The sequence below is a fragment of the Amborella trichopoda genome, chromosome 13 (genome assembly GCF_054954075.1).
Source record: "Amborella trichopoda isolate Santa Cruz 75 chromosome 13, AtrichopodaSantaCruz75HAP2 v2.0, whole genome shotgun sequence".
NCBI lineage: Eukaryota > Viridiplantae > Streptophyta > Magnoliopsida > Amborellales > Amborellaceae > Amborella > Amborella trichopoda.
This window is the reverse complement of record NC_142348.1, coordinates 51,936,294-51,947,478: the sequence shown is the minus strand read 5'-3', so window position 1 is coordinate 51,947,478 and position 11,185 is coordinate 51,936,294. Positions and strand designations below refer to the sequence as shown.

At 33.6% G+C, this 11,185-nt stretch overlaps 1 protein-coding gene across 2 annotated transcripts; it reads left to right on the top strand.

Moving 5' to 3' along the window:
* The first annotated feature begins 1,514 nt into the window (after nucleotides 1-1,514).
* On the top strand, nucleotides 1,515-7,345 carry LOC18445852 (beta-carotene hydroxylase 2, chloroplastic). Of its 2 annotated transcripts, XM_011629377.3 has the most exons (7): nucleotides 1,515-1,931; nucleotides 2,021-2,080; nucleotides 3,219-3,290; nucleotides 4,798-4,932; nucleotides 5,099-5,224; nucleotides 5,392-5,448; nucleotides 7,053-7,345. In XM_011629377.3, the coding sequence occupies exons 1-7, from the start codon at nucleotides 1,626-1,628 to the stop codon at nucleotides 7,119-7,121; spliced, it is 825 nt and encodes a 274-aa protein (XP_011627679.1). In that variant the 5' UTR covers nucleotides 1,515-1,625; the 3' UTR covers nucleotides 7,122-7,345. The 2 variants fall into 2 exon arrangements, with proteins under 2 accessions (XP_011627679.1, XP_020530176.1); XM_020674517.2 differs by lacking the exon at nucleotides 4,798-4,932.
* The last annotated feature ends 3,840 nt before the right edge of the window (nucleotides 7,346-11,185 follow it).

Genomic DNA, 11,185 nt, shown 5'->3' with positions numbered 1-11,185 from the left:
GTCGAACCGGACGAGTCCGGTTCGACTCGACATTTTTTAAAACGCTGGTTGTACCCATCGATACATCCTTTTTAGGATGAACCACATAAATCTGTGTTCTCATTATTTATTTTTTATATTTTATTTGTTAAATATTAAGCCATCATATCTAAAACTTTCACACGCAACAAGTAGTATTAGAGCATAACAATCATCGTATAGTGCGATCCCTCTCTCTCTTTAAAACACCACATAATAGATTATCTCTCCTCAAAGCATCAGTGGAGAGGGCTCTCTCTCTCAAATATATGGATCGAATTGAAGGGTTCCTCTTCTCTAGAACACCATATGATCTCTCTCGTTAACGGCACATGGAGATCTCTATCACTATAGTAAACACGGTCAGTTCAACTCGGCCTGTCAAACCAGAATCGAGCACTTGTTGGTTTCGGTTTTGATCAGGTTCAATGCTCCAATCGTCGGGTATTTTAAAAAATATATATATAAAATCTCAAAAGTAGGGTATTTATTTGTAATGTATTTTTAATCTTATTTTTCATATTAGAAAGCATTTTGACTAGGACTATTTATTTTTATATATTTTTAAAAAAAAATATTTTTAAACACAAATTAATTTTTTTAAATATATTTTTTTATTAATTTTCAACTTCATTTGAATGTGGTTTTGGTTAATTATATTTTAAATATATTTTTATATTTTTTAAAATTTAAAATTTTATAATTTTTTTTTATTGCCTGATTAAACCGGTTGATCATACCAACTTACTTGTTAGTCTGACCCGTGATTGCCGGGTTTCAAAAGCGGGTTGGATTGATCGAACGATGATCTCTCTCTCTCTCTATAAGCAAGGTTAGGGATCCAATCAATCCATGTCAAAAAGAGGCCCCCCACCCCTCTCTGGACACCTCTCCTCTGCCGCTTTAGAATACTTTTCTCTCTCTACCACTACCTACGTAGTGGGCGTCGGTCCCTTACGGACGAGCCACGCAAAGGGCAGGTGGAGGGGTGGTGCCACAAAGTGATTGGTGCGCCTCTTCCCATGCATCAATGGAAAGCAACTATCTTTTCAACACCTTTTGGGTCACCAACTTAGGCCTCCTAATGCCCCGACCTAGAGAGAGAGTGATTGATTGACAGAGATAGAGAGAGAAAGTTATAAAGAGTAAGAGAGAGGTCGAGAGTCTGTGGAAATTAGAGTTTTGCTTTTAGATTGTCGCATTCTGGGATTTTATAGAGAGACAGAGAGTAGGTGTTTGATTTTGTGGAGAGCGAGAGATTAGGTGTGCGGGACTCCCTGCATTTTGTGTGATTTCGTGGAGACAGAGTACGTTTGGGGGACTCCAATAAGTGAAGAGAGAGGAGGGGTCTTTGCTCCAAAATTTTCTTGGGTTCTCCTGTAGAGAGAGAAAAAGAGCTCAATTTCTTTCTTGGGTGCTTTTTTAGAGAGAGAGAGAGCTCCATTTTCTTATTGGGTTCTCTTCTGGACAAAGATATAGAGCTCCAATTCCATATCCTTCTCTCCTAGAGAGTAAGAGTGTTCCAATTCCTCGTCGGGTTCTCTTCCGTAGAGAGAGATAGGATCAGTTCCTTCTTGGGTGCTCTTGGGTCGATCTTTTAGAGAGAGATGAACACCGTTGCTCTCTTTTCTCACAAATCGTTTCTCTCTCCTCATGATGTCTTCTATAGAAACCGTGGTTTACTGAGCAAGAAGGCCTCAATCAATGGAGGTTGCCTCATGCCTTATTTTCACACGCCTAAACATGGTTCGGTGATCAAGGCTCAAAAAGAGGGGGTTTCTCCGCATGAAGAGAAGGTGGAGAGGAGGAAGAGAGAGAAAGAAGTGTATTTGTTTGCAGCTATTGCTTCTTCCTTTGGAATCTCAACCATGGCCGCTGGTTCTGTGTACTATCGGTTTTATTGGCAAATGGAGGTGAGATCAAAGAGAGAGAGAAAGTATGTGTTTTTTTTTTATGGGGATGATTTTTGTTGTCGTTTAAGAGAAGGTTGTTTGAGAAGCAGGGTGGGGATGTTCCTGGAGCAGAGATGTTTGGGACATTTGCTCTAGCCCTTGGCGCAGCGGTCAGATTTCTCTCTCTCTCTCTCTCTCTCATGCTCCATATTTTTTTCAACCCCTTTTTACAGAGTTTGGGATAGGAAAAGTATATTCGTGAATATTTATATTTCACTTTGGTGAAAAAACGATATGATATTTGTAGTCTACACACTCATTCTCTCTCATTCTATTTGGTTTAAGCTCTCTCCCGTCTCACTATTTGTATACTTTTTCTTTTTATATATATATATATATATATATATATATATATATATATATATATATAGATCCCGGGGTCCGCAGGCGTCAAATGTGATTTCGTTTACCTTTATCACCAATTGTCATCGTTATTCGAACGTGTTTTATTTATTTCTACAAAACGAAAAGATTTAATATTTAAAGTGTACGTACATTGTAGTGAAGTACGTTTAATGAAAATATAAAAAAAAATTTATAAAAAAATAAATAACCAAAATACCTTTAAAAATTTTTGAGATATTTTGATTAATTTATTTTATGAAAAATATTTTTTTTATATTTTTCATAGATTCATTTATTTTTTCGGTGAACACACATTTTAAATTTCAGATGCGATTTGTAAAAAAAAATGAAAAATAAAACACTACTGGACAATCGTGATAGGTGATGAAGATAGACGCATTCTTTTTTCATTGTTTTTCATAAACGTTTGGTAACAATATATATATATATATATATATATATAAATATATATATATAAATAAAAATAATAATCCTATAAGACCCTTCCTCATCCATGTGCGGAGGACCTCAGATGATCACTATGATTTATAGAAAAAATCAAGTCTCTCTCTCATTTTATATGATTTAAGATCACTCTCACTCTCAATGGTTTATGACAACCGGAGTTTTCTCACTTTCTTTATGGTTTAAGACTTAACAATATCTCTCTCCCTCTCTCATTCTATATCGTTTGTGACCCAAAACCTCTTCCATTATTTATTTATTTGATTTAAGATTTACTAAGATCGATCTATATATATATATATATATATCCGTCAACCCACAAAAATCAATCACACACAGTGTCTGAGCTGAGACTTTTAAAATCTCTCTCTCGAAGTTGTTTGTGTCTCTCTGGGGAAGTGAATTTAAGAATAGGAAACTTTGGAATTTTGATGGCAGGTTGGAATGGAACACTGGGCTAGGTGGGCCCACAGGGCACTATGGCATTCCTCCTTGTGGCATATGCATGAGGTACGTACCCCCAACCCCCCTTTCTGTACGACACCCTCTTAATATTTTATATTAATATTAACTTTATTATTAATCTTTCTTATTGTAAACCTTGCTATAATTCATGGGCCTTCCCATTTTCTATATATTTACCCTTTGGTCTTAATTTATTGATTCTTCTTTCTTTCACATGGAGGGTTTCTTTGCCTCAAATATCAGTCCCCCAATGACCCTCCAAATATCCTTAAAGGTATATTTGGTCTATGGAAAAGTAGTTTATGCATTGGGGGATATATTTCTACATTTGCGCCCGAGGCAAGAACCATCCATCTTAAGATGGGATGGATGTAAGTGATGGTCCCTCCAAGAAAAAAAAAAAAAAAGGTCAAATCAATGGCTCAAAATAGATTCTCAACTGTCAACCCCAAAATTGCGTCTCTTGATAAAGTTTGGAGGTGCACCTTATTTAAGGTTGCAACTTTATGCAAACCAAAACTTAAAAAAAAAAAAAAAAAAAAAAAAAGCCCCCCATCTTTTGTTTTTTTACGTGAATGATCTCTATCTAAGATATTGTATGTTCCTTAGAAATCAGGGTCAAAATTTATTTTAAAAATAGATTATTAAGTAATTGTGAATGATTGACTAATACATGAAGTCTGATTATAAGGAAAATGTTTCTATGCGACCTCAACAACATATAAGTTACATGTGACCCCATAGTTGTCCGATATGAATCGAATGGCTACTATTGTTCATACCCCAATGTCATGTCAAACACTATTTAATTTTTCATTTTTCTTCTATAAAATATTTTTGGATGAAATTTTTGGCATCCCGTCCTAAAATTAGGTGAATCGGGAAAAAAAAAATTCTGAATTCAATGAGGTTGGAATTTAATCAAAATTCTACCAATTTTTTAAATCTCTTTATGTTTTGGTTGAATTTATTTCCTCTCAACTAGATCTTTATGTGGAGTACAAATTTCACTTATTAAGGGTTTGTCAAAATACTATTTAGGAGCATTATGGTGCACATGACAATTATTAGTTTATTTTTCTTAGTTAAGTTGGAAACATGAGAACATGGCCTAGATAATATAAATACATTTGTTGATTTAGGAAGATGAGGTGGGGACCATAAATGTTGCCAAAAGATTATATGCTCCACTTCATATCATCTTGAATAAAAAAAATCCTAAAATTAAATAGGGAATGTCCAATTTCTGGATTGTCAGACTTCAGTGTTTTAAGAACTTTTTTTTTTTCTTCTTCAAGATATTTAACTAGTGATTCTAAATCAAATATTTAATGGTCAAATCAAGAAAATAATCTTAAGTAGGTCTCTTTCCAGAGAGGGTCTAAGTATATAGTGTTCTCCCACGCTCCAAGACGTTTATAATCTATTTTTTCTATGAAATTTCGGAAAAAGAAAGATGGTTACTAAGTTGCTCTTTTTTTTTCTTGTTCTTTTTTGCCCTTCTTCTTCTTTTTCTTTTCTTTTCTTCTTTTATCTTTTTTGGAATTTGCAGTCTCATCATAGACCAAGAGAAGGTCCTTTTGAGCTGAATGATGTATTTGCCATTATAAATTCAGTTCCTGCCATGTCTTTGATGGCATTTGGGTTCTTCAATAAAGGATTACTTCCAGGCCTTTGCTTTGGAGCTGTATGTATTTCTTAAAATCCCTCAACTAATTTTGTAAAGACATATTTATTGTAAATAAATAATCATTTATACTTCTCCTTTTTATCTTTTTCTTCTCAACACCCTCATTAAAAAAAAAAAATTTTTCTTTTTCTTCCCAATTTTTTTTTTTTTTTTTTTCTTATAGGGATTAGGGATCACAATCTTTGGGATGGCTTACATGTTCGTGCACGACGGGCTCGTTCATCGCCGATTCCCCGTCGGACCAATTGAGAATGTCCCATACTTGAAGAAGGTTGCAGCTGCTCATCAGGTATTTGTTATATTTTTTTTATAGAATATTATGATAAGTTATTTGTTTATATTGGAATTATCTTGGTTAAACCTCTTTCTTACATAGGAGGCCAAAGTCTTAAAAGCCATGAGTTTTTTCTCTTTTTATTTATTTATTTATTTATTGACAAAAATCACTCTATGCAGTTGCACCATGCAGATAACTTCAATGGAGTTCCATATGGACTCTTCCTAGGTCCTAAGGTATCTTCCATCTCATTGTTTTTTTCAAGGTTTTAAAAATAGTTGATCTGGATCGGAATTGTCCGATATGGATCGGAAATTGTTGAAGTCAATCCGGTTTCTACTATATATCGAGAACCGGCTGGGTCCCCCTTTAAACCGACATATCTTCGACAAAACTCTCCAATTTTGACAGAAACCAGTCGAATCTGTCAGTCAGAACCCGCTAGTTTTAGTCTGAACTAGTTTGAATGAGAAAACTTAGGTATGTATATTTTTGAAATTTTTTATTTTTTAGTGCATTTTTTAAAAGAACAAAAAAAAAAAATTAAAACAAAAGGTATCAACCCATGTCATAAAAAGTGTCGGTCGGTAGGGACCAATTATGTACCTCACGCATTTATGAGTGTGCACTGCTTGTACTCAACGGCCCACTCATATTGTGTGAGGCTTTTATAGATGTTTTTGCTTCATTCAATTGTCAACGAAAGACAAATTAATCCCATTTCTTCACCACCACATGAAAGAAATTTTGGGGCCAATAAATTTTGGCTTCTCTCTCTCCTATTCCTTGCCCTCCCTTGGCATCTCTCTCTACCAACAATCTCTCTCTCAATCAATTCCACCAAAATTATCTTTTATATTTCTCTAGGAACCTCTTTTACTAAATTTGTTTCGTATAACTTATTTTAAAAATCAACAAAACTCCTAAGTTAGTATAAAAATTAAAAAATAAATTGAACTAGAGATATTCATTTTATTATCATATTTTTATTTTGACTATAAAATTTATTTAATACATAACAAATACTCAACATGAGACAGGTTCTCAATATTTACATATTTTTAAGATAATAATAAAAACCATATTGCAAATTGCCGCTGTCTTTTAGAAACTTAAAATATTATTTTTTTTAGAACTTATATTAGGTTTTTTAGAAAAATTGGAGGATGAAACCGGCCAATCTGGCCGATATTTCTCTCTGAATCTTCGATCAACCAATCTGGCACGATTTTTTGGGTGGTCGATCCGGGTCATCGATCCCCTTCTTTAAACCTCGTCTCCAGGAAAGACTATTTAAAGACAAGAAAATAAGTGTGGAATTACCACATGGTTCGTATTACCCAGATTTTCTATTCCAGTTTTGCCCCCATTTTTCTTTTTTTGAGTTATTATGATTGTAACCTTTAGAGTGTGGTACGATACTCTAGAAATCAAACCCGCTCATATTTGGGGCCTAACCCAAGAATGGGACAATTCAATGTTGCTTCTTGTATTAGAGATTTATTATGATCAAGCTGCCCTAGACATATGCGGCTTTATTTTTCGGGATATCATACAGAGGTCACAAAAAATAGAAAATGAAATTTTAAAAAAATATTGGATATTACCAATATCATAAGGGGGCAAAAATGAAATAAGAAAAAAGTAAAAACCGCCAAATAGGATCTGGGTGTGAAATTAGAGAAAAATATGTTATGCAATAATTTTGGTTTCTATTTTTTAATACTTCTCATGCTTCTTATTTTTCCTTCCTTTTAAGCTGTTGGATTTTTAAAATTTATATTTGCTATTGATTGGGAGAGAGAGAGAATTAAGGCAACATTTGATTGTGGATTTATAGGAATTGGAGGAAGTGGGTGGATCCGATGAGCTCGAGCGTTTGGTCAACTCAAGAAACAAAGCATCTTAATGGTCGCCAAAGGTTCAAAAAATAGTTGAACCCTTTTTGTGACCTTATTCAATGTATCTTCAAAGCACATTGGCACAAGTGCCCACAAAAGGAAGTTCATGTACCTATCTATCTATATTATTTGATTTCATGATGCATGTACAAGAAAATTTAGATGATCATGGGTTAACAAAAACTCTTTGATACATCTTGAGAGCTTAAAAATTACATTTTCCTTTCTTGTAGATGGCCTTTGTTGTTAAAGGGAATGATCATGTTAGCCATGCATATCAAGAGTTGTATTTAGAGCTGTGACCGGGTCAACCCGACTTGGGGAGACCAGGATTAGGACTCAGAACTAGAGCCAATCGGTTTGGGTCCATTAGAGCCAATCCGGTTCGAGTCCATCAAACCAAGACCGATTGAAGAAGTCGGGGGTGGACCTCGACCTGCACTTGACCTGATAGACTTGGGCTGTTATGTCGTGTCTTGTTTCTAAGTCCATATTGTGACCTAGGTCGGCCCGACTTGATTGGCACGCCTAGGTTTATTTGGCTTCCTATTAACGCAATTCATCCGGACCAGCCAGTCTTCTGGATGAAACAATCAATTGAAACAATGGGTGGAGCGTCCATTGAATGAACATTGCTTGCTTGCTTGCTTCGCTTGCCTACCAAGAGAGAGAAGCCACTTAAGTTTTATTTAAATAATTTTTTGCTTTTTTTAATCGATTAGAGCTCAAAGTAATGGAAATTTATTAATTTTATCATTATCATCCGTTTTTTTTCAACTAATTGGGGTTAGTTATACAAATCTTGATATGCCATTTTGTTTTATCAAATGTTATACTTTTAGTGAGGTTATCACCACAATCATAAGATATGAACCGTTTAACAATTTGATTTAATTTTAAATTACCCATCAAAATGCACTTGATCATCGTAAAAGGATGATTTGTTAAATAGTTTATCTTCCCTAAATTTAATCTATTGTATAATTTCGATTGGGATTGCGAGTCTCAATCCCTTGAAATCATCAAAAACCTGAATATCACAAAATTGTCGTGTTGTATTTTATTTTTATTTTATAGCTCCACTATGGGTGCAAAAACTAGCCCCCATGTGGCCAAATTTGTTTCTATACCAAGTTGCAAACTTAAAATGGATCACTTTGGCGGAAGTCTAATTGGAAGATAAAAATATCATGGTATTTCACATATCAAAAATAAGGTATTTCATAAAATCTTGACTTTATATGGCTGCATCTCAAATCTAGTTGGAAAATACAGTTTTTTGCCAGGAAACTTACAAATTGATTATCACCATCTCAACCACCATTGATTTGAGAAAAGAAAAAAAAAAGAGTTGGAAAACCTTAACATTGTCCGCCGTGCCACATTTTCAATGGAATACAAGAGTTTGTGAATTCATTAGATTTTAATATGTTTGGAGCTTCAAATTCTATAATCAAAAGTGAAATGGATTTGCATGTTATCACATGCTTTCAGGCCTGAATCTAGTTTATTCAGACGAGTTTTAAGGTCCAGCATAACCAAAATCGGTTAAGCAAGAGCCTTACTAAAACCTCATCCCTTTACATTTCCTTGCCTGAGTCAAATTTTGAAGAAGTGAATTTATTTTTACTTTTTTAGAGGTGAGACAATGGCCTTGTAGTGGAAGGCATCAAGGTTGAAGTTTCCTTGCTTTCTAAGGACCTAATCTTTCCCTCAAATTACTAAACCCCATATTTTTGGAAATCTAGGAGGTGAACTAATTGAAAGTCCTCCATTTTTTAATTTCAGTGCTCACCTTTTATATTAAAAACAATTGTCCGCATTAGTAATTGTCGATCTGGATTGGGAACTAATCCCTTCTAACCCAGTTCTTGTCAGAATGGGGAGACGGTCTTACTAAGATGGAATCAATCGATTATGCCAAGGAACCAAGCAGTTTGGACAAGCCGAATAGCCCGGTTCCTACCTATTATTTATTATTTTCCTTTTTATCTTTCTTTTTTACTGGACTAAGTCTCACACTTGAGAATCGGTCTGACTAATTGATCCGAATTGGTAATTTGTTGATCCGTAGTAGATTTTTAGTTGACCAATTCACCCAACCGGTTCGGTTTTTGAAGTACTAAGTGCATGTAAGTTCTCTACATGTAAAACTTAAAAATATGGTATAGAAAGTTTCACATTTAAAATCTTTTCGCCATGCCCCTCATGCTTTAGTTCAGTGCTAGACATGTCATCAGATACATGCCCCTTGTCCAGATTGTAGAGTAATTTGATTAGGGGCAACGGGTCGGGTCAGGCTGGTCCATGACCCCATTGGACCTGACCCAAAAAAAAATGTAAATATGATATTTAATATATACTTGTATTATTTAAAAATTATAACTGAAAATATATACTTATATTTATTTAAATATTAATTAAATATTATATATTAATAATTTACATATTTATTAATTTATATATAGGAAATGATGGCATAGGCCTACTAGCCTACAACCCAGATTGAATCTGGCCAGATGAAATGATCACGATTGTATTTTGTATTTGAATTTTGATTATTATTTTTTCTATACGTCTAAATCACTTAAAATTTTGAGCATATGTTCTTTAATAATATAATAATCCAATAAAAATATATAAAAAATATTTTATGTAAAATAAATTGACCAAATTACTCTCGAAACGTTTCAGAGGTATTTTGGTCAATTTATATTTTACGAAATATTTTTAAAATATTTTTATTGGGTACGCCATGATAAGAAGAATAGACGTCTAAATTTTTATATGATTTGGATTTGTAAAAAAGAATTAAAATTAAAATACAAAATAAAATCATGAATATCAAATCAGCTTAAATTGAATCTGAACTGTTGAGCTCACACGTAGTTCTAGGCTAGTGGACTGAAGTCATCATTTCCTTTTATATGTAATATATATAATTATTTAACTTTTATAATTATATTTTAACTTTATAATATTACAAAATTGGAATTGATCCGGATGTAGATCGGAATATTTTGGATCCGATAGGATCTAAATTCAAATCCAAATCATCTAATGTATACTTTTCAAATCCAGATCCTAATTTGCGTGAACTGGACGTGATCAAAAAAATTCGCAGCCCTACCTCTCAAGTCCACTTTTTTGGACCCATACCTAAACCTAGTATCGGGTCTGGTCGTGGGGCTTGTGACCCTAAATACTTGATGTTGCATAATTCCACTATTTGTGGTACATCACTTTTAATATGTTCTTTCGGATGAAGCCTAATTCTTCGCTTTGAACTTAAGAGTTAGGCTTACGGGCGTAAAATTGTCAAATGAAACTCATGTAATTAAACCAACAATTGTTTCATGCGGGCTGGACCGCATTTCAACAATATACAGTCCAGAGTCTTTAAAATGAATGTAAATAGGTGGTTTATTTAAAATAATTTTAACTAATGGTCCAAATATTTTCTTAATATAATTATTATTTTAATTTTAAAAAAAAATCATATTCATGATCTCCATGTTAAAGATTATATATTATCTAAAAATTAAGATCAAATTATACTTAAAAAAAAGAAAAAGTTTATATAGAGCCGAGGCTCTAAAAAATTAAATGAGAGCCTACCTCAAATAGTTCACTAGGAGAGGTTGTTTTGATGCTCAAATATCCTCAAATTGATCATCTCGACATCAAGATGCATGGACACGAGAAAAAAATGGATTTCAAGTTGTAAAAATAGTGTATTTTGAAATGCATTTTTTTACCGTCAATTTTCAAAAATTTTCAGATTTCCATAGATTTATCGATCTACACTATTTTTGAAGCTTTAAACTTTATAAATAGAGATGAAAATATATTTTAAAGCTATTACAAAGATTTTCAGTATTGAAACCACTTTTCTCGACCCTTTTTGAAGGTAGGCTCTAATATGATTGTTTAGAGCCTGGGCTCTATACAAACCGCACCCTTAAAAAAATACTTATTGCCAAGCCCGCATTTCTACAATGTGCAGGATGACCTCATGTTAAATGCATCCTTCTTAGACTTCATGACTATTTTCTGGAAATTACTCACAGTT

What these genes read in the sequence shown, in the direction of transcription:
- LOC18445852 (XM_011629377.3), top strand. Translation starts at nt 1,626, where the DNA reads ATGAACACCGTTGCTCTCTTTTCTCACAAATCGTTTCTCTCTCCTCAT. An exon ending in GGTTTTATTGGCAAATGGAG is followed by an intron (nt 1,932 to 2,020) that starts GTGAGATCAAAG and finishes TTTGAGAAGCAG; the next exon opens with GGTGGGGATGTTCCTGGAGC. An exon ending in AGGTTGCAGCTGCTCATCAG is followed by an intron (nt 5,225 to 5,391) that starts GTATTTGTTATA and finishes CACTCTATGCAG; the next exon opens with TTGCACCATGCAGATAACTT.